Here is a 23891-nt window from a genome sequence, read left to right as displayed (position 1 = left end):
TCGTCCCGACAAATCACACTCCCTTTATACCAACTCATTGGTTTCCTCCAAAGGGCCTCAGGAAGCCCACTTTAGCTTCCACAAGCCTGTGTGCTAAATGTATTGGCTCCTCACTAGTCACCCCAGGTGCATCATAAGTTAACCGTTTCACTGGTCTTATCACCCTGTCTCGTCTATTGAGAATCTCTGTTGCCGAGGTAGGGGGAACATCCTCTTGAGTGACGGATGGAGAGGCTTCCCTGGAGGGTCCCTCGGCTACTGGCGTAGGCCCCTGCACTCCTAGTTCTAACGCTGGAGGGTCCAAGGTGCCCAGGACATCCTCTACCTGTCTGTCCCCATTGTCCAATAACCTGTGTTTGTCATCACAGGGGGGTCTCATCAGCAGCACCGGGGTATCAGAAAGGGGCCTAAATAGTTCCGCCATTGGGTTTAGGGCGGAAGAGGGAAAACTCTCGTTTGGTTCAGCTGATCGAGACTGAAATCTTGTCTCCATCCCAGGATACACCAGGGTTGTGTCTTCCTCCTCAGACTCACTCTCAGATGTGCAGAATAGGGGTAAGTTAGCTGCAGGGGGCCCACTGTCTGTGTTGGATGGCGGCTTTGGTCTAGCACCTCTGTTCTGCCCGGCGGCCCTGCCGTGGCCCATCTCACAAGGGGTGCTTACTAATTCCCCCACAGGGAGCAAAAGGTTTCTATGCACCGTCTTTATTTGCCCTGGACCGTCTTCAGGTTTGATCTTGTAGACCGGCAGATCTCCCAGCTTTTCCATCACCAGGTAAGGTATTGCCTTCCATCTGTCAGCTATCTTGTGTTTGCCAGCAATACCCAAATTTCGCAGCAGGACTCTGTCCCCCGGCTGGAGCTCCTGCGAACGCACTCTAGCATCATATCGATGTTTGTTGCGGTCTGCGTTCTTCCGAGCCGCAGCGGTAGCTAAGCGATAAGCATCCCGCAGCTTTTCTCTTAGTCGGGATACATACTGCTGATGAGTTTCATAGCTATCTCCATCCTCTGATACACCAAAGCACAAGTCTATGGGTAATCTTGGTTCTCGCCCAAACATCAAGAGATATGGGGTGACTCCCGTAGCATCGTTCTTTGTGGCATTGTAGGCATGCACCAGAAATGCGACATGCTGGCTCCAGGTTGCCTTCTGCTCTGGTCGCAAAGTTCCCAACATATCTAATAGGGTTCGATTGAACCTCTCGGGCTGAGGATCACCTTGGGGGTGATAAGGCGTTGTCCTAGACTTTTTAATTCCTGCTATCTTCAGCACCTCCTTCAGAAGGTGACTCTCAAAATCCCGCCCCTGATCAGAGTGTATCCGAGCCGGGAATCCATAGACTGAGAAATATTTGTCCCACAATACTCGAGCAACGGTGGTGGCCCTCTGATCACGTGTGGGATATGCTTGTGCATACCGTGTAAAATGGTCAGTCACTACTAGAATGTTTCCAACATTCCTCTTGTCTACCTCCACAGACAAGAAATCAATGCATACCAACTCCAAAGGTTTGTTGCTGGTGATGTTCTTGAGATATGCAGCCCTCGTGGGCAGAGTTTTCCTTTGAACACATCGAGCGCAAGTCTCACATTTCCTGCGAACATCTTCAGCCATTCGGGGCCAATAGAACCTACTACGAATAAGTTCCAGGGTCCTCTCCATCCCTAAATGCCCAAAGTCATCATGCAGGGCCCTCATGGCCAGGGCTCTGTACTTTTTTGGCAGTACTAGTTGTGCTCGTTGTTTTTGTAAAGGGTCAGTGGTCATTCGGTGTAGCACTCCCTGAATCAGTTTTAGTTTGGTCCATTCTCTCAATAGTAGTTTACCCTCCGGGTTAGGTGGGACAACCGCAGCTGGGCTTCGCCCCTCCCTTTTGGCAAGTAGTGTATCACGAATGTCAATATCTTGCCGCTGGGCTTCTTGCCAGTCAGCCGCATTGAGCATGGGCAAAGGAGATTGGTCTAATGCAATATAGTTCACCGAAGCAGAAGGCATGCATTCAGGGGGCAGGCCCAAAGCTTCTGCAACACATCCCTGAAAGCCTTCACGGGCCTCTGGCTCTCGGCGACTCACACTGCAAATAGCTCTCACTCCATCTGTGGGTATCACAGCAACTTCTGGAGCCTGCGGACGCCTGGACAATGCATCTGCATCTACATTGCTTCTCCCTGATCGGTACTGAATGCTGAACTCATAGCTAGCCAAGGCGGCCACCCATCTCTGCCCTGTAGCATCCAGCTTAGCACTTGTTAACACATAAGTCAGTGGATTGTTGTCTGTCCACACCTGGAACTGAGCACCATACAAGTAGTCTCGAAATTTCTCAGTGATGGCCCATTTCAAGGCCAAAAACTCCAGCTTGTGGGTGGGATAGCGAGTTTCACTATCAGACAATCCTCGGCTGGCAAAGGCTACCGGTTTACATTTGCCTTCCACTTCCTGGTACAGGACTGCTCCCAGACCCTCCAAACTGGCATCAGTATGCAGGATAAATGGTTTGCTTGGGTCAGCAAAAACTAGGACTGGAGCATGAGTTAGGCAAGTAATGATTTCTCGAAAAGCCCTTTCACATCTCTCATCCCACCGTGGCCCAAATGGTGCAAAGGGGCCATTGTGTCTCTGCACAGGAGGCTTTGGGGACCTCCCCTTATTCTTGGACTTAGATTTGTTCTTGCTGGACTGATGTCCCCTGGTAAGATCATTCAGAGGCTTTACAATCGTAGCATAGTTTTTCACAAATCTGCGGTAGTAGCCACTAAATCCAAGGAAGGTCTTGAGTTCTCTGTAGTTACTTGGACGTGGCCATGTAGTGAGTGCTTCTATTTTATCAGGATCAGTACTCACACCTTCTTGGGACACAATGTGACCCACATACTTCACTGAGGTTCTGCAGAACTGGCATTTGTCAATTGAAAGCTTCAGACCATAATCCTCCAACCTATCAAGCACTTTAAGAAGTCTTTCTTCATGCTCCTCTAAGGTTCTTCCAAACACAATCAGGTCATCCAAATAAACTAACACTTGCAGTAAATTCATGTCTCCCACAACTTTCTCCATGAGACGTTGAAAGGTGGCAGGTGCTCCAGAAATCCCTTGGGGCATGCGTTCGAACTGATAAAACCCTAATGGGCAGATGAAGGCTGTCTTCTCCTTATCTTCTTCTCCCAGAGGGATCTGGTAGTATCCACTTCGAAGATCCAACACAGAGAACCACTGGCTTCCCAGCAAACAGTCTAAGGCGTCTTGCACTCGAGGCATAGTGTACTGGTCGACCACAGTACGGCTGTTTAGGGTGCGGTAGTCAATACACATCCGGATTTTCCCATTCTTTTTGCGGACTACCACAATGGGTGAGGCGTATGGGCTGCGGGACTCTGTAATGATGCCATTCGCAGCCAGCTCCTGAAGATGATGTCGCACATCTTCCATCTCAGAGAGAGCAATCTTCCTAGATCTCTCCCTGAAAGGTCGAGAGTCATGTAGTCTGATATTGTGCTCTACTCCTTTTGCACATCCCACATCCCACTCATGCAGTGAGAACACCTTGGATCTTTCACAAAGTTTCTTCCTCAGGCGATCTTTCCAGTCCTCGGACACTGGTGAATCTCCAAAGTCAAACTTTGCTGGGTCTATTGCCGAAACTGGAGTTTCATACTGGGGTTTTACAATCGACTCAGGCTCAAAGAGGTCTGCTATCTTTTGTCCTTGCTTCACAAAAATATCACGACTCGTTTCATTAGCAATCAGTATAGTCACCCTTTCCTGGGCTTCAGCAGGTAGGGTTATGACTCCACTGGGGACCAGCACTCCTTCAGGGAGCTCTCCTCCCATCGGCTGCTCTATCATTGCTAACGTCCCTTTACTGCCTTTCAGACAGGTACTCATGACAAGCACTTCTTGCTCCGTCCTTGCAGGCACTACTAAGGGGGTTGTGCCCGCGTACTTCAGTGCCCCAAGTGGTAGCTCAGATGTGTCCCTTTTAGCGCTCTCAATTTTCCTATAGGCTTCAGCACAAAGCGTATGGATCATCAGGGTATTCAGGTACTGGTCCCCAGCCCGCCTTCTGCAGTAATCCGCAAGTACCTTGAAGAGACTGGAGTTGGTCCCTATCAGCACAGACACATCAGAAGTCCCTTTAGGGTCAGGGCATATTAAGGCAGCTGTGTCTACCTCTTCTCTTACCCCAGCAACCTCCTCTGGGAATTCCAGGTGCACTATGACATACCCTTGATAGGGGTATTCATCCATGCTGAGGCCACATAGGCCAAGGCCAGTCAGTGGCTGTATAGGCAGGTGCCTAAGCATCTGTTGGTAGAATGACTGAAATATAATAGTCACTTGAGATCCAGTGTCAAGCACTGCTTTACACTCCACCCCTTCAATCCTCACCATGACCTCTGCTCGAGGCCCTATCAGTCCTGCAGGGATCCCAGCTGGACAGTCTTTTCTGGGGGAATCTTCAAATCCTGCAGACCTGGGGGGTCCCCGTCCCCAGACCCTCTGGCAGCTACCGGATCTCTCCCAACTGATCCTCAGCTTTCCATACACTAAGGAGGGGTTTTCTTCATTACGGCACTTGGCAGCACTGTGTCCATCCTGACCACATCGGTAGCAGAAGAATTGACCTTTCCCCCTTCGCCTGGGGGGGATGGTGGCTCTAAGTGCGGGCTTCTCAATCGCCACAGTTTGAGGCTTCTTATTCCTAGAAGTCTTAACTCGGTCAACGGTACTTTGCAGCTCAGCTATCCGTTCCGTCAGGACCTGCATTTGTTGGGCAAGTTCCTCTCTGGTGCTCACCATCAGTACACTGGCCATTTGCAGTGGTGTTGTGCTGGCTGGCTCCGATGTTTGGGCTTCCCAAAACTCACTGGCAGCCTGCCTTTCTTCCTCCTCTCTGACCTCTTTTATCAGCTGGGAGTAACTTGGGGGATGTTCCCGTCGTTCTCTTAGCTGGAGATGAAGTAGAATCGGGTTCTGATACTGAGTTCCTCTTACAATTTGAGCCAGTCTGGTCTGATCCATCTGCTCAGCAGTCACTGCTCCCCTCATGACAGCTCTCTGAAGCAGTCTCTCCAGTCTCTGTATGTAGGCTGAAGCCTTCTCGCCCTTTTGTTGTCGGGAATTAAGGAACTTACAGTAGCTGTCTTCAGGGCCCTCTACGCTCCCAAAGTTGTGTTCAAGGGCCTCTAGGCAGTCCTTCACACTGACCCCAGGGTCAATGAGCTTCAGGGTGCGAATCACATCTAATGCTGGGCCGCCAAGGCTCTCTATAAGGCATCTTCGCTTTTCTGCATCTGGTACGGCCCACTCTTGCAGCATTTCAGTGGTATGCTCTAACCAGGGTTCAAACTCCTCCTCCCCAGCAAATAATCTTAACTTACGACAAGAGTCTGACTCAGCATGGGGCAGCACAACCTTTTCCAATATTTGCCCCAGAGCTTTTGTCCAATCATCAGCCGAGGCTGCAGCCTCCGAGCTAGAAGCTGCTGAGCCAGGGCCCAACAAACCTGACATATTAGCCATTATACAAACAGTAATTTCCTCAAAATATAAGCACAAACAAAAAAAATATAAATTGTTTCCCAATGTAGTGGATCACTCAACAGGTGCTTGCGAGGGGTACTGACCCAGGCGATCCCGGACGAGCCCCCAAAAATGTAACCCTTCTGCCCGTCAGAGTTGGCAGCAACAAGGGCCGGGTTCAATATCTAGGGGTTCCATTCCAATAACACAATGCAAACCGACTCGAGCCCCCACCCAGTGACCTGGGAAAAATATATACCACCCCCGCTGGGCGCCTCCAAGAGGCAATACTTCCCCTCTCGCAAGCACATAGTCTGAGTGTAGCAAAAGTCTTTTAATAACAGAGAGAAACAATGTGGCATTATGTTGGGGAAACACCACCAACAGGATTCATAACACAACCCATGAGCAAAAACACCCCACCCCAGGCAAATTGGGGCATGCCCTTTTCCCTTTGGTTCTTGAGTCCAGCAACCCCAAATCACCCAAAGTCCCAAAAGTCCAATGCCCCAAAAGTCTCTGTCCCTGGTCAGGGCAGCCCCAGAGTTCGAAAGTTTATCGGCGGAGCTTTACCTCCCAACCTGGGTGGAAATGGGACGGGGGTAAGAGGCACCTTACGTGATCTGAAGCTGACCGCCCCATAGCTCCATAGCGGCGCTCCACTCCGCCAGCCGCCCCACAAACTCCTTCGCTCAGCTGCGCTCCGCTCCGCCAGCCGCCCCACGAACTCCTTCGCTCAGCTGCGCTCCGCTCCGTCAGCCGCCCCACAAACTCAGCTCCACGGCCCACAAGCAGCTCCTGCCATCCACACACTGCTCCGCGTCGAACTGCTTCACCAGCCGTCCCGCAAACTGCTCCACAATATATCTTCAGGCTCCCCCACTACTTAACACAACACTCAGTGATTTCAGCTCTTAGGTGAATTCAGCTTGTAGTAGGGGAGCCCCAGTGCTGGTGCACTGTCAGCCCAAAGTCAGCTCAGCAGCCTATAACTAGACTTCTAATGAAATCAAAATTAGCTCTGATATTCCACAGTGGAGAGAGGAGGAAGTGCAATCAGCATGTAAGGCCCTCACCAAGGGGCCCATGCCACCAAGTACTACTACTTGTCCCCAGCCTCTCTCCATTCACACAGTTTTGGAACCCATGACCCTTGCCTAGCGAGTGCTACTTAGTTGATGGTGAATCCCTCCATCATAACAAAAGGCCACGTACAGTTCCAAGCACAGTTCCCATAATCAGGGTAATAACAATTTATTCTTCCTGCCCCAATAACAGAGACACTGGGGATCCCACAGCAGCCAAAGTGACCATTTGGGCAGCTATGGTCTCATTCTAGGCGTGGTGGGTGTGCCTATGCAAATGAGATCGGCCCCTGAAGTTCTTTTCCACAACTTGCCACACCTCACCACCAGATGTCAGGGTGGAGCTCATCCTGACACTGCTTACACATATTAATAAAATAAATCTTTATTTCCTACTGACTGCTTGTATTATTCTGCTTCTGCAGCTCGTTATCACTTAGCAATATTTAGGCAATCTTATAAAGCAGCACACATTTTTCCTAACTCTCCTTTCTATACACACGTTTAGGTAAATGTCACTGCCTCGGTGTTTTATTTGTATGTGACCAAATTAGGATAAATTTGACACAGGTTTCTTAGGCCCCATCTATACTATAAACAGAACTGTGAGGGGTACCCTGTGTGACAGGGTGGCTTATCCTAGGGACTGGAAAGCCTGGTGCTAAGACAACTTGATCACAGAATGAGCCCCACCTGCGGGAAAACAGACAACTTGCCACAAAGAGCAGAAGGTGAATACAATAATGGGAAGGAGAGCTAGGCTTAAGTGATGATAATGAGCTGGAGTGAGAGCTAGATAGGAAACTTGGAGCAGGAAGGAAAGATTTCCAGGCAGGGAGGCCTGGGAAGAGACCTTGACTAACCCGGGAAGTGATTGCGAGACCCAGAAGAGATCTTAAGAGGCTAGGTAGGAAGTAGCGCAGGGAAAAACTGGAGCACAGGTAAAGGAACAGACCTATCTGGTCAGTACAGGGCCCTGGGCTAGAATCCAGCATAGAAGGTGGTACTGTGTTTCCCTACCAGCCCCAAAGAAGGGGGTGTACAGGCCCACTGCAAGGGATATTGAGCCTATCAAGGGAGCTAAAGGCTAAGCCAAAGACAGGCTGAGGAATTGTTCAGATTGGGTGGAAGGATTTTGTTTCTGTTAAAGACATTTTTAGACTTTTAAGTTTGGACAGTGGTGACCACAGAATGGGTAGACTTAAGATGGTAACCTGGCTGGAGGGCTGAGTTACTGACAGAGAAACTCCCACTGTGCTGTAGTGACCATTGGCAGGGGGTGCTGACCCAGGGACAGAGCTGTTATGCCATACCTGGCCATGAGGGAATACCTAGTGCTGAGTGAACTGATTTACATTCAGTTACAAATTTGCAGCACAGTTGTCCCGTCCCCCTCCCCCATTCCACTGTTTAGATGGGAGCTGCTTGTGATCCTGAATCATGGAGATCGCGATACAACCCAAGCTTTAGCACAGATGGGGAACATAGTAAAAGAATAAATAAAAAGCTAGCTCCTATACACACTACAACTATGTTAAAAGAAAAGGAGTACTTGTGGCACCTTAGAGACTAACCAATTTATTTGAGCATGAGCTTTCGTGAGCTACAGCTCACTTCATCGGATGCATACTGTGGAAACTGCAGAAGACATTATATACACAGAGACCATGAAACAATACCTCCTCCCACCCCACTCTCCTGCTGGTAATAGCTTATCTAAAGTGATCATCAAGTTGGGCCATTTCCAGCACAAATCCAGGTTTTCTCACCCTCCGCCCCCGCCCCAAACTCACTCTCCTGCTGGTAATAGTTTATCCAAAGTGACCACTCTCCTCACAATGTGTATGAAAATCAAGGTGGGCCATTTCCAGCACAAATACAGGTTTTCTCACCCTCCCACCCCCTTTTTTCAAAAAAACACACACACAAAAACTCACTCTCCTGCTGGTAATAGCTTATCCAAAGCGACCACTCTCCCTACAATGTGCATGATAATCAAGGAGGGCCATTTCCAGCATAAATCCAGGTTTTCTCACACCCCCCCCCACACACACAAACTCACTCTCCTGCTGGCAATAGCTCATCCAAACTGACCACTCTCCTTACAATGTGCATGATAATCAAGGTGGGCCATTTCCAGCATAAATCCAAGTTTAACCAGAACGTCGGGGGGGGGGATAGAAAAAAACAAGGGGAAATAGGCTACCTTGCATAATGACTTAGCCACTCCCAGTCTCTATTTAAGCCTAAATTAATAGTATCCAATTTGCAAATGAATTCCAATTCAGCAGTTTCTCGCTGGAGTCTGGATTTGAAGTTTTTTTGTTGTAAGATAGCAACCTTCATGTCTGTGATTGCGTGACCAGAGAGATTGAAGTTTTCTCCGACTGGTTTATGAATGTTATAATTCTTGACATCTGATTTGTGTCCATTTATTCTTTTACGTAGAGAGTGTCCAGTTTGACCAATGTACATGGCAGAGGGGCATTGCTGGCACATGATGGCATATATCGCATTGGTGGATGTGCAGGTGAACGAGCCTCTGATAGTGTGGCTGATGTTATTAGGCCCTTTGATGGTGTCCCCTGAATAGATATGTGGGCACAGTTGGCAACGGGCTTTGTTGCAAGGATAGGTTCCTGGGTTAGTGGTTCTGTTGTGTGGTATGTGGTTGTTGGTGAGTATTTGCTTCAGGTTGGGGGGCTGTCTGTAGGCAAGGACTGGCCTGTCTCCCAAGATTTGTGAGAGTGTTGGGTCATCCTTCAGGATAGGTTGTAGATCCTTAATAATGCGTTGGAGGGGTTTTAGTTGGGGGCTGAAGGTGACGGCTAGTGGTGTTCTGTTATTTTCTTTGTTAGGCCTGTCCTGTAGTAGGTGACTTCTGGAGATGGGCCTATTTGTAGAGTAGGCAAGGCCTTCAATGGTATATCAGTGAGGATGCTTTGGTAGTCTGAAACATACTGTGATTTTAGCTTCAAGTCTTTCAGTTCTTATGCTCAGTCACCAAACATCTTTGCAATTCAGTTTTTAGCATTTGACGAGTGGTTTTCCTGTTTTGTGGGGGGTTATTTCCCCCAAAGTTGGCAGGAGATGTTGGCTTCCACAGTACTGAGTTAGGCATCGCTCACATCTTTATGGAAACTATTCCTTCCTGTCATGAGCTTCTTCCTCCCATGAGCTCTTACATTTGACCTTTAACTGAAGTGTTTTTTTCTAAAATCACATCAGTGGCTCAGCTGGTTTGGTAACAGACAAGCAATGTGGTCAACACCCATCTCTAATGCGTCACACTGGTCGCGGCAACATGGTCCTCTGTCCTTACGTGCGCGCTCTCTCTCTCTCTCTCTCTCTCTCTCTTTACTGCTTATGTTTAGCCAGTAGTTTTTTATCTATGGCCCATAGACCAATGGTGCTTTATGGAGCACTTTCAAATGATCCCTGTAGCTATCTGTGTCCTATTGGTGAAAGCATCTATCCATTTTCAAGCAGTGATGCATAGTGTTAGTTGCAGTCCTGTCCAGGATGCTTTCTAAGACTTTTCCTTGGCTTGTCGAGCAACTACAATAAACTGCTAGAATCACACACATCTCTGCATATTATGTGGCTGCTTTGTCAATCTTATTGTTTCGATTTTCTCAAGGAAAAAACAAGCCTGTGTTCAAATAGACAGATGACACTGCAATTGGAGGGATTACAGACACATGAGAGGACAAAACCAAACTGCTAAGTGACCTGGAAAGATTAGAGCTGCAGGCAATGGAGGGAGATTCAGTAAAAATAAATATTAAGTCCTATGCCCAGGGAGAAGAAATTAACAGTATAGATGCAAACTGGGTGGCTGTAACTGATCCAGGCAACTTCACCAAACACATTACGGTTCTTCTAAAAAATGACTGTAAAAATGGCATTGTATGCTACTGTATGTAGTGCCAGTCAGTGATTTCCATTTCAAATGTGCTCAGCTTTAGAGGTCCTTGATTCCCTGCTTGCTCACCTGCTGAGGCAGGGGCTGCTGGAGACCTAACTGGAGGGATAAGCAGTGAAAATGGAAGCTATGGACATAGGCCCCAATCCTGCAAATGCCTATGCAAGCACTTAACTTTTAAGCAGGAGTAGGTGCTCAGACTTAAGCATATGTGTAAATATTTGTAGTATTGGGGGAAAGGGTGAAGTGTGTTTGTGCTCTGTGTTCATCTGCGTTTAGGAAGCAGATATTACTAAATTAGGTCAGTATAAATCTGACTCCTTCCTCCTCTGCCATCCAGAATGCCTATTGATATCAAAGGGAGTTAGGTTCAGATAAAAGCTGCAGGACTGATTCCTATGTGCAATAATAAATATAATTTAGATGTATGATGCACTAAAATATTTTACATGTAGTTTGAACTTATTTTTATATACTCAAATTATTCCACACTTAAAAAAAAATACCCTTCACCAATTGATTTTAGGAGTCTGGCTACTGCATCTAAAATATGGCATAATATTGCTTTTAAAATAAAATTATTTATTTTATACTTCTAAATTAGTATTTTTTGTCTTGAGCTTTATCACAAATTTCTGTATAATCTCTCAATAGTTCCCATGGCTGATGGGAAAATTAGCAAAATTATAAAATTAGTGCTTGCTTTGCAGCTGTGTATCTGAAGGAAAATGAACACATTGACTTATTTTCCTAACAAGGATGTGTATTGTTTACACTGGTATAATATTTAATGATTATGAAAGAAGTATTTTTGTTTCATTTACTGTCAGCGTGCTTGTTTGGGGCCTGATCCAGCAATATGTTGTGTGTGTGTGAAAGTCAGTGAAAGCAGTCCACCTGTGCACGGTGAATTGTGGGGTTATGGTGTTATCTTGTAAGTTATTTCTGTTACTTGGCCTCTTCCTGCTCTTGTTGAAGCCAGTGGCCAAACTCACATAGACTTCAGTGACAGCAGAACCAGCCTCATTGGCTGAGAGAATTTAGATCCATCCTGTGTGTGTATGTTCTTTTTTGCTGGAAAAATCATTCAACCAAGGCCTTAATATAATGCATTTTATTTTCATATAGTCTAATTCATGCAAAAGTACCACAACACTTTTCATAGCTTTGTACAATCCATACATATCTAGTACTAAAAGGATTAAGGGCAGTAGACCAAACTGGGCATGCAGCTGACGCCAGAATTTGGCATGTTTCTATTTTTATCACTGCAGTTCAAACTTGGTCCCTATGTATTTTGACTTTTAAAATAGCTTGTTTATCTTCAACAGTGTTTTCCATATGTTAACTCTCCTTTATTCAAATAAATTTGCCTTCTCTGACTGCAGAGAAAGGGGGGCTACCTGGGTTTGATTCATAGCCCTACTTACCATTGTGTACTGAGATCCAGTTAGCCCATATAAAGGGCTTCTTTCTTCCTTGGGTAGATGCATAGTCCAAGTTAAATTTAGCAGTAAACAGTCATAGAATAATTTGCTTGAAAATTGTAATCAATTAGTTAAGTGTCTTGGCACTTTCAAAAATTTGCTCCGACCCACCTTTAACCCAAGTCAAATTATGGTCATGTACTAAGCCAAGAAGTAATTAAGAAGTGAGGGTACATTTCAAATATCTTTCTGGAACTTATCAGTCAAACTTCACTATCTTCAAGATTAAAATGCTTCCTGATGCTCCTTCTCACCAAGAGATGCTCATTCATCTGAAAAAGAAAAACAAAAAACATATAGGACATTGGCTTTTGGAGTGCACCCTTTTTGTTGTGCTTGCAAAATGGATGGAGCATTACAGTGAGTAATATACACCAAGCTCTGCAGGGAGCAGGAGGAGGTGAGAGTTGCTTCCTCTCTGGACCAGCTTTGATAAACTCTTATTTCTACATGCAGGTGACTATGTTAGTGAACGTCATAGTTCCAGCCCGGATAAACTGAACGCCTCACTGTTATAGATTGGGTACAGTAGCTAGTTTCTGTAGTCATAAGAAGATTCTATGTACGTAACAAAACCCAGACCAGAGCTGTCTCCATGTAAACTAGGATTTACTGAGAAGACTTTCCAAAGTACATGCTGGTATGCTTTTTTTGTATATGTAACAGAGTAAGATTTCTCTCTTTGACTGATCCTTAATTATTGTTTTTAACTTCTCTATTTTGTTACTCCTTCTGAAACTGGAAACCTGCATTTGAAACTAGGAGGAAAGGGTTAAGCTTTTACTGACTAAGATATGATGGATTCCATGCAGAATAAGCAACTGAGTACTAATGTATCCTTGGCATTGTCCGTGTCGAAGTTAAGGTCACTGAAGACAATGAATCCTGGCAGATTCCAGTACCATGCTGAACAGCCGGTCCATTAGTTGCTCCAGGAAATTGGCATGGTTTTCATCTGAGGCTTGTAGATCACTGGGAATGTTTTTGTTCGTGGGGTAGAATATCTGCTGTATCTGAGCTTGAAGAGGAAAATGAATTCTGTTTCACCTCCTCTTTTCTCCTTTTGACCTTGCTCTGAGGTCTTTCATGGCTTGTCACCATGGGCAAGTAACGTCATCCCTCAGGGCCTCAGTTTCCCCATCTGTTAAAAGGGAATAATGATACTTGCCTCCCTTTGTAAAGTGTCTTGAGATTTATGCCTGAAAAGTGATATTTGGGTGCTAACTATTATTATTTCTTTAAGAAACCTTAATTCTTGATTTTTGGAAATTTTTCCTTGAAGCATATGTCATTTGTTTCTTTTTTTTTTTTTTTTTTTAATAAAAGCAATTGAACCTGAATGACCTCACTTTAGATGGACACATTTCACAAAAAGGTTCTTAAGTAACACCGCTTCCACTTTCTTTTTTTTAACTTGCTGTAGATCACCCCATTTTAAGGGATAGTTTTATTTGGCATTTTCCCTCTTTTGTGTGTGTGTGTATATTTGACAGCACTCTGGGTTAGATGCACAAAGGGCACTTAGACTCAGTGTTGTAATGCTTAACTTTTAGGTGCCCTGCTACCTAGTGGAATCTGCAGTCCTGAGTTAGGTGCCCAGGCTGCCTAGAGAATGCATGGGGAGAGTTAGCTGCCTAAGAATAGGATTCACAGAAGCCGGTGAGTTGGGTGTGGGTTTGCCTAAGCTAGCCAATAGGAAGTGCTGAAGAGAGGAGTGTACCTAAGCCCCACACTTCAAAAGGCCTGAGGTACTTAAATCCAGGTTGGAGTGAGACACCTATCTCTGCTTGAGATTCACAGCCATGAAGCCTCTCCTGGAGTAAGGTGCCGAAACCCTTTCTTGCTAAAAACAATAGGTGGTGGTGCCCTCCTCCTTGTAACTTTTAGCCCAATGGTCAGCGTAATGACCCAGGATGTGCAAGACCCAGACAGACCTGCCCCAGAACACCCTATAGCCCTGTGGTCAGGGCACTCACCTGCAAAGTGGGAGACATGCCTTTAAATCCCTGTTCCACATTAGGCAGAGAGGGAAACCAAATACATGTCTCCTACATCCTGGGTAAATGCTCTAACCACTGGGCTAAAGGTTATAAGTGGAGTGGCTGCAGCACCACCACCACCACCTCCACTGGCTGTTTTGTTTGGAGCCTGATTTGTTAGGCAGCCTCTGAGCATGTCTCCTGTATCAGGCCTTGCAGGTGAAGTAGGTGAGGCGATGCCTAGTTTGAGGATCCCATAGGGGCTTAGGTGTGAGCGAGGTGCCTGGACTGAGGTGGCTGTGCTTATGTCCCAGGGTAGATTTTTAGGTGCTTAAGGGACTTTATCCCTGGCAACTTAAGAGCCTAGGGACTTTAGGAGCTTATTAGGTGGCAGCAGAGCAGGGATTTTGAGGGTCTAAATATTGGATTAGAATGGCATTAGGTACCTAAATTCTTTTTCGGAACAACCCTTTTTTGTAGAGTCACTTTGTTTTCCCAGTGTAATGAGTCAGTTTTGCTTCGTGTCTGTGTGTGTTTCACATGGCAACAGTGGAATGAAAAATAGGAAAATTCAAATGTAATACTATAAAAATTGGCAGACGGTCTCAAGGGCAGGTATTTTACATGGAACTACTTTTAACTCATTTATTAAATTGGCTAGGTTTCCAGTGTTCCTGTAGCAACTGGAATTTAAAAGCATATTTTGTATAAGATGACTGTGTGTTTTTCATGTTCTCTGATTCAGTTTTGAGTTGAGGTAATTCGGGTAACCTTGATGAATGTATAGGAAGTGGATATTGATTCAACACAGCTCTTAGTAATGAGTTAGTTACAAGTAATGTTTAAATCAATTCAGTATTGGGGTGGAAAACAAATAGATGATTTTTTCTTATGTTCTTATGATGGTTTTACAGATCAGAAGCATTGTCTGTTACGTGAATGGAGGGATTCTATTTTTGGTAGTAGAGGGGAAATAAAATATTAGAATTGAAATTCTTTGAATGTGTCTGTTTCCTAGTTGTATTACGTCAGATACTTTGAAGTATTTGCCCTGCAAAACAGTTTTGAAAATTGCCCATGTTGAATAAATGGTGCTGCAAGATGTTTCCGCCTCAAATTTCCTGATGATCCAGTTGTGTTGAGAGGCTAATCTAAAATGGAAGTTGGGAACTCTACAAATCACTCTTTTCACCTGCAGGAACATCTTTCAACTAGTCAGGGTGCTGGCCTTCTAGGGCTTTTAGACAATTTGCAGGAATCAACTGAAAATCTCTCTCTCTCTCTCACCAGTAGAAAAATAACCTTTTAAAACTGGTTCAAAAGCTCCTTCAGCTCTTTTAAATTGTGCAAAACTTGTTGTGTACCCCTTTTTCCTCAGAGTCTGTACAGCAGCAGACTATATGCCCTGCAGGTCAAGTACAGAGACCTATAGGTACAGTAATATTCTCTTATTAGTACTGCAAGAAATAGTTAGTTACTTTGGTGTTTAGTGCAAAATTCATGTCCAAAATAATTGACAAGGTCAGTCCTTTTTGACAAGAAAGCAGGGATGAAATCCTAGCCCCACTGAAGTCAATGGGAGTTTTGCCCTTGACTTCAATATGGCCAGGATTAGTTTACTTATTAGTTCACTATAGTTCACTTCATTATCTTTTTTCCATTGCTGTTAACTATGTTTTTCTGTTTCAGGTTAACCTGTTTGTTTTGCTGTCTGTTGTGTGTGTTCTCTTGAACCTGGCTGGATTTATTCTAGGATGTCAAGGCGCTCAGTTTGTGTCCAGTGTACCAAGATGTGATCTGGTGAGCAGACTTGGTAACTCCTTGACTACATATCACATACTGCAGCTGGCATTGCTGGATTTCTAAGTGTGCTGATAGATTAATCTATGCAGCAAATCAAGATGTTATCAAGTGCAACCACTGAATAGCAAAAATAAAAATAATACATATTGACTTAAGCTTTGATTCAGCAAAACACTTAAGCATATGCTTAACTTTAACCATGTGATATATTTCCTTATAGCATGGAATACAGCCATTCCAAGTGAGATTAATGCATGCAGCAATTCACAAGCATTTCACAGAGTCTAAACACTAAATTCGTTCTTATAAAACATACCTATTTTGACCAAAACTAACATACAGGTGAGCTGGTTTGGTTTCCAGCTACGAGTTTGTTAGTTCTTAGCCAGCACCTACGGCCTTGGCCAGAGCTGGCACTTGGTTTACCAGTGTCACAATATCACTGGGTAGAGCTCTTTAAAACTAGTTTAAAATAAATAAAATTGGCTATTGAAAAGTCTCAGACACAAATCTTAATAGCTATAGGACTAGGGGAAATATTTAAAAGTGTGTTGTTGAAACAGTCATTGCATTGGCCACATCAGGGCTGCCATGCATGCATATGATCCAAGTTCAGGCTGTTGGTCCCTGGGCTGGTCGTGCTGAGGAGGCACTGTGCTCAGTCCTTAGGCAATAGGATGCCCCTTGCTCTTTAGCAAACCCCTGTGGCTGGCCCAGAAGTGGCTTTCTTGGTCACAGTAGGAGCCATGTCCTGCCTTTTACAGCCTGAAGTACAAGTTGATTCAACATGGAGCTGTTCAGTCACATTTAGAAGAGAATGTGGGAAGGAATCCCAGAGATACCTCTGCCTCTGAAATGTTGGTGAACAGCACATCCTGACAGGGTGATATACTTATTTTATATAGTGGATAACAGCATGATTGTGATAAAGGGTTTGTTTTATTATCTGGAGAGAATATGCAGTCTGAGAAGCATGAAAGAGCAATCAGGCCTAATTCTTATAAACTAGGAAAATCATATTTAATTAAGATGATGTACAAGGCAGCGTTCTTTTTTCAGTTCATTACACTTAGTAGAACTCATGAAAATAAAATATTAAAAGGTGAGACCAAATAAACTACATATTAATAATTGACTTGTTTTACCAGATACTCAGAACAATGTCTATAAAAGGGGGGAGCATTCTGTAGAAAGATGGGGAGAAGGCAAAAGAGCTCTCAGTAATGTAAAGAAACAGCAAAATGATCTAAACTAAACTGAAGTGTATGGGACAGTGGAGATCCCACAGATTTGATAGGTGTTGATATGTTGGGGCTTATGAAGATTTTGATCCCCTACCTGCCCTAGATTTTATTAACAACATATAATCCTTTACTTCACAGGAAGCCAATGCAGCTTCCAGAACATATCAGTTGGAGTAATGGTATCAGATTCTGGTGCTTACAAGCAGTTTGGCAGTCAAAGTCTGCACAAGTCCCAACCTATTGAGAGAGATATTGGAGAGGAGGAGAATAATTCAGACAAGAAATTTTAAATGCTTTATTGAGAATCTCAGTGCTCATCTCTTCAAGAAACCATAGGCTGCAGATCAGAAATGTCCTGAACATAAGATAACTATATGATCTGGTACACATGGGGAAATACCTCTAAAGTTGTGACTGGGGAGAGTTAGGCAGTTAATTAAAAGCATTGAAGAGAGCTGCCTATATAAATTTGTACTTGGAAATTGAGGTGACAAAATGAACCTGAAAGTTCCAAACACAATTATAGAGCACAGGTATAATCTTACTGGGTTGTCAAGGAAAGAAATATTTTTCTTGGTGTCCAAAACATTTATTATTGGTGTAGTATTGTGCTAATGACCGCCCAATGGGAGCGTATACTACAGATACAAAATATGGATTACATGTTAGTTTAAAAAAAAGACTAGCTGCTCCAAAAGTAAACCTGCTAGTGTAGAATCAAAGGAGATCATTCAGATATTGATGTGATTGTGAAGAATAAGACCGTGATTAAATATAAAGTAAATTCAAAAGACTTCATTATTAAATTCAAAGATTTGTTTAGATAAGAGAGAAACAAATATATCTAATGTGACGGTAATGGAACAGATAAATCACTGGCATACTGAACCATGCAGATTTGATTTTGTATGCATATGATTAGGTAAGTCAGATATATTGTAGAGCATATCCAGCTGTGTATTAGACATCAAGATGTGTTGTGGGAAATTGCTCAGTAAATTAAATCATAATTCACATTATTTTTCTTACTGTTAAAGGTGGACCTGGGTGAAAGCAAAATTTGTTTCTGCTGTGAAGAATTTCACCCAGCCAAATGCACAGAGAAAGAGAATGCATTGAAGCTGTACCCAGTCCAGTCATGTAGCGCCGTTCACCTTCTACTCAAGGTACTGTGAAAGCAACACCAAAGAACTAATGCTTCGAGAATCTTTACATCCCAGGGAGAAAATACAATATTAAAGTGTATTGGCGTTTGCCATGTAGCAATTCCCATTGACTTCCAGCCCATTTCCTTCCCCAGGAACTGTTCTGGCTCCAGTGTAGTTTGTTCTTGATCTGCAGACTATGCTGGTGACAAGCACCTCCTCCTCTCTCCTGGTTCTTGGACTAGTTAGGAAAGCATGTGAGTTCCTGGCCCAAGGAACGAGGGAAGGGTTCCCACAGCAAGTTGGTGAGAAGAGTCAGGACTCCTGCTTGGAGAAGATTTGACCCTCTTTTCAGCAACCTGAAACTCCTCTGATTTCCCCCTCCCCTTCATTCTGTGCCCCCTAGTGGATCCTAATAAACCCTTAGAAATTAGCCAGATCCCACAGATCATCTGGAAGATTGAGTCAAAATATAGATTGCAAAGATTATTACTGTCATCCTCCTCCTCCTCCTCCCTCGACTTTCACAGATGTTTGATGTATAACTTTCATAATCTTTTTGCTCTTCAGAAAGTTCTCTTTGCTCTGTGTGCCCTCAATGCTCTGACAACCACAGTATGCTTGGTAGCAGCTGCCCTGCGTTACTTGCAGATATTTGCAACAAGAAGATCCTGCATAGTAAGTGAGTGCAAAGCACTATCTAATAGAATATAGTAGTAATGATCATAGAACTGCAGAACCAGTAGCCAGATCTTCTATATAATCTGTTCATGCTTATTTGTACATTATACCACGTAGAGAAGTTTGTTGGTTAACAGAGATTGTGTTTGATTAGGATGAATCTCAGGTGTCTGTAGAGGAAGTTGAAGAACAAGGCCGCATTTCAGATCCTGAGGACTTTATACCACCTGTGCCACCTCCATCATATTTTGCTACGTTCTACTCTTGCACACCCAGAATGAATCGCAGGTAAAAAGCATGAAACCATCGTCTTTTCTATGTGTCTCTTATGGCAGGAGTTCTCAACCTTTTTCTTTCTGAGCCCTCGGCCCACTCCAACATGCTATAAAAACTCCCAGGCCCAGCGGAGGGTGAGGGGGGCTCAGGGTTCCTGGCTTAAGCCACCGGGTGCATGGGAGCCTCCAGGCTTTAGCCACAGACTGGACGGCTCAGGGCTCCAGGCTGCAGGCCAGGGGGGAGGGGACAGCTCTGGGCTCCGGGCTTCAGCCCCATGGCTCCAATCCCAACTTTAGCCCCACAGGGAGCACTGTGGCTCCCAGCTTCAGTCCCATTGAGAGCGCTGGGGTTAAGGGCTATGGGCTTCAGCCCTAGAGCTCCACTCCTGGTTTCAGCCCCATGGGAGTGCCAGGGCTTGGGGCACTGGGGTTCAGCACTGTGCCTCCTCTCCTGGCTTCAGTTCTGCTGGGACACCAGGGCTCGGGGCTTTAGTCCTGCAGGGAATCCTGAGGCTCGGGGTGCTGGGCTTCGGCCGTATGGCTCCTCTCCTAGCTTCAGCCCCACAGAGAGTGCTGGGACTCAGGGCTTCAGCCCCACTGGGGGTGTTGTGCTCGGGACTTTAGTGCTAGGGGGAGTGCTGGGGCCAGGGCTTCCCATGGCGCCGCTCATGGTTTCAGCACCTTAGAGATGCTGGAGCACTGGGCTTCAGCCATGGGGCCCTGCAGCTCCCTCAAACTGGCTGGGGGGCTGCAGACCCTTGGTTGAGAACCGCTGTCTTATGGAACACTGCTTAACCTCATCTTCTCAAAGACATTTCTTGCTGTAACTCATTGTACAGTACTGCCATGCTTTTGAAAGGATGGATGATGTAGGGCAATATAGCTACTGTAATTCCAGCTTGGCCTGAGGGCATAAATTTGCAGTTTTTCATCTAAGTGCCTGCAAGCGCTTGTCTCAAAGTAAGAGAAATACTGTAATCTGACATTATTGAGAATATCTGTGATGATGTGTAGATTCTTAATTGAGCCAGACCAGACTGAGAGCTAGACCCAACTGCTTTGCACCAGTCCTGATGCACAGAGTAGCCTTAAAGACAGCTCAGCTGGTCAGCATTGATATCCACCTTCACAGCTCCCCCTTGTGCAGGGAATATGACTAGGGAAAAGTCCCCTTGTATTCTGGTGATCTCTGGCTGCCAGAACTGTCCCCGTTAGGGGGTCACTACAGCTGGTATATCCTAAAGTAGCCCTAAGACCACTTCACTGGAGAATTAACTAGCATGATTGACACCCAGGCCTGAGTACCTGGGTTAGCCTAGCCTAGCCTGGATGTGACCTACAGTGCAAAGCCCTACCTGCATTATTGGGCCCACACTGGTTCATAGAATCATAGAATATCAGGGTTGGAAGGGACCTCAGGAGGTCATCTAGTCCACCCCCCTGCCTGCTCAAAGCAGGACCAATCTCCAATTTTTGCCCCAGATCCCTAAATGGCCCCCTCAAGGATTGAACTCACACACCCTGGGTTTAGCAGGCCAATGCTCAAACCACTGAGCTATCTGTCCGTCCGCCCTCCACCCCGGTTTTGCATTCACTTGTTTGTCTCTAGGCCTTCTGGGGTGATAGCTCATAGATTTCAGTGCTGCAGTAAGATGAATCACTCCATTCTTGCTAATGAATTGTGGGAGAACTTATCTGTCCTTCTAGGCCCACGGATGGAATTGTGTGAAGGCTTAGGAGGGCTATCAGCACAACAGTGGTTTAGCCTGCATCCTCCCTGCATAGTGCACAGGTTACCAGCCCCAGCAAAAGCAGCATTTGGGCTTTAGCCTATAGCTTCAGATGAGCCAGCTAGCCCAGAATAAAAGCACCACCAAACTTGGGAGAAAGGGCTTTTTGTGTGGACAGGAGGGGGTTAGCAGCAAACCCTGAGTAAGAGCCTAGCTGAACTCTGCTATGAAGACTCACCCTACATTGAGTGGACCAGAGCCTGGCAGCGTGAGGATCAGAGAGTTGCAAAGGTACCAATATAGCCCCTTTCCCAAGAAGTGCCAGGCACCAAATGGACAATTCTGAGGATCTGTGAGAAGAGCATGGCCTGAGGCCTGCTGTAGGCCATAGAGATAGAGATTAGTCATCTCAGTTCAGTGGAGGGCTTTGCATTTTATTGCCTGCACAGCACCTTTCCCAAGCACAAAGAGAGGATTTCAGTTTCCAGGGCTGCCAAACTTAGATAAAGAGACAGTCTCTGCCCTGGAGGGTTTATAATATAAAAGACCCAAACAGACTAAGGGAACACAGATCTAACATACAGTCAAAAGAAAATGATGTAGAACTGGAACAACCTTGTTAGATACATCTTTTGTTGTTGCGCTTTCTTGTTGGTTTAACTATTTATTGAGGGTAGAGGTAGGGTGAGGGGAAATGGCAGACATGGAGGAGTTAGTATCAGGGAGTAGGAGAAGGAAGGAAGGGGGAGAGGAACAGTCGTACCTCATCACCTGCCTATCCATGTTCATTAGGCAGGGTTTAGAAGGCATTACAGCAAAGGTGAGTCTTAAGGAGGATAAAAGGAGTAGCTGTGTGGCTTTTACCAGGGAGTTTTCCCATGGGTAAATGTCAGAAAGAGAAAATAGGAAGGTGTTCTTTAGTATGTTCGCTTCAGATCCATAAGAATATAAATTGTCTCTTTCAAAAAAGTGTGTTAAAAATCATGTAGTAAATCCAGCAAGTTTCAGTTTTGTTTGTAGGTTTCAGGTTTCCACCCCAGAGGTCAGTTTATGCTTCTTATTATAGGATTGGGGCCATAATCTCGCTGTGCCTCAGTTCCCTTTCTGTAAAATGGGGACAGTAATACTTCCATTCTCCCACCGTTTGTTGTCTTAGATAGTAAGCTCTTCAGGGCAAGAGCTGTCTCTCTCTGTACATACAGCACCTGCTACAATGGGGTACAATGTTATTTGAGGCCTGTAGCCATTACTGTAATACAAATAATAGATATCCTAGGTGTTTCAAAAAACCAACCCCACCTGTGAATATTTGTAATAGTCACAGATTTAGAATATGGAAAAAATTCCTGTCCAAATTGCAGCAGTTTAAGGTAGGTCACAGTATGGCAGTAAAGGACAGCATACTGCTGGAGATGTTGTCTGTGAGATGATAAATATAACCAAGGCCGTGACCCTTGCAGCTATTAAAGATCCTACGGGATGATCCCATGTACTTTTCACAACTGGGTGTATATTAACTCTTGTGTCTTCTGCAAAAGCAAACGAGGTTAATTAATTCTGAGAAGAAATTAGGGCAGGCCCTAAAATAGCAGTTTCTGGCACCAGTATTCAGTTGAACATTTCCAGGCAGAGCTTCAGATCCTTCAGTCCCAGAATAGTGAGGTTTTATTTTTTGTCATTCTACAGTAAGGATTTTCATTAGGTAAATAAAATATTCTTATTGCTATTAATCTTTTCTAGAGATGGGCTTCAGGCTAGCAGAGAATGGAAATGTAATTACATGGCTTGCTGATGAAAAGGGTGATTCTGTGGTGTTACGAGGGCTGTTTTCAGTTATGGTGTATTTTTGATGGTGTAGTGAGCTCAGAAGTAGAAAGCAACAGACAGATTTAATTTCCTCTCTTGGGAGACTGGGAAACATGACTCTCCCTAGATCAGATCCACAGTGTCCAGCAATGTGTGATTTAGATTTGACCTGACCTTTTCTCCTCCATTACCCCGTCCCTCCCCCTGCTTGCGTATTGAATGCCAAGTAGGTTCAGTGACCTGCTTTTCTATCCCGGAACTACAGTGGGTTCAGCTTCCAAAACCAGATCAGCCTTGTTCAGAAGTGAATAGGTCGGGAGCTACCTCCAGGCGATGGAAATGCCATCAGTGAAGCACATTTTGGGAACTTCCAAAACAGAGATACTCTAATATAAAGGAAACATTGCAGAGACCAAAATGCATGCCAAGGACGCATTTCGAATGAGCACACATCCTCCTCCACCCTTCAAATTGCAGAGCCAAATCCATTGTTGTTGAAGCCAGTGGATTTTTGTTTGTTTGTACATCCATGCAATGTGCTCTCCCTGAAACCTTTTAAATTTCTTATTTAATGCCAGACACAGACAACAAACTAGCATTAGAGATGCGGTATGTTTTACTTCTACCTGTAATCTTGTTGTTTTACAAGGAAGCAGACATAGTAATTAAGTAATTTTTCAAGATTAGCATAATAGCAGTAACTGTTCTAGATTAGATGGGACCTTCCACAGGAAGAATATGGTAGAAAGTAAACACCCAGATGATATTTTCTGGGTGCGCACTTAGGGACTGGACAGAGTTCTTGCTCAGGGGGCCATTAACTCCATTGATTTGGCTTTAAATTTTATTTGGGGGTTGGAGGGATTCCCCACAATGAAGATCTAGTTATTTAAAAAAAAAACCCTCTGATATTAAAAACCCATCATGCATTTTCAAACCTCAGTCCACGTCCTGGTGACTGATGTTATTTTCATGGTCACTAGACTTGCTACCATCATCAAATCTAAAGAGATTCTGGGAAGTCAATGTCCCAGTGACATGGTTCAACTGAGAGTTTGGCAACGCCACCCTCAGGTTTGGTTTTGCAGATCTTGAACATGCAGCCAGCGTGAGTTAAAGGTCACTAGAGAGATGACAGTCCCTGGCTTTTTAGAGCAGTGGTTCTCAACCTTTCCAGACTTCTATATCCCTTTCAGGAGCCTGA

The 23891-nt window shown here is 44.8% G+C and overlaps 1 protein-coding gene across 1 annotated transcript in view; it reads left to right on the top strand.

Annotated features, from left to right (window-relative positions):
• The window catches only part of ENTREP1 (endosomal transmembrane epsin interactor 1), a 52841-nt gene that overhangs the window by 8592 nt on the left and 20358 nt on the right, over positions 1-23891 (top strand). Inside the window, exons 3-6 of the mRNA XM_084629720.1 lie at positions 15693-15803; positions 18088-18216; positions 18766-18873; positions 19031-19164. Of these exons, the coding sequence (XP_084485846.1) occupies positions 15693-15803; positions 18088-18216; positions 18766-18873; positions 19031-19164 (482 nt within the window). The remainder of the gene's footprint in view (positions 1-15692; positions 15804-18087; positions 18217-18765; positions 18874-19030; positions 19165-23891) is intronic.

The sequence above is a fragment of the Lepidochelys olivacea genome, assembly GCF_965140295.1.
Source record: "Lepidochelys olivacea isolate rLepOli2 genome assembly, chromosome: 5".
In the NCBI taxonomy this organism is placed as follows: domain Eukaryota; kingdom Metazoa; phylum Chordata; order Testudines; family Cheloniidae; genus Lepidochelys; species Lepidochelys olivacea.
This window is presented reverse-complemented; position numbering and strand designations above follow the sequence as displayed.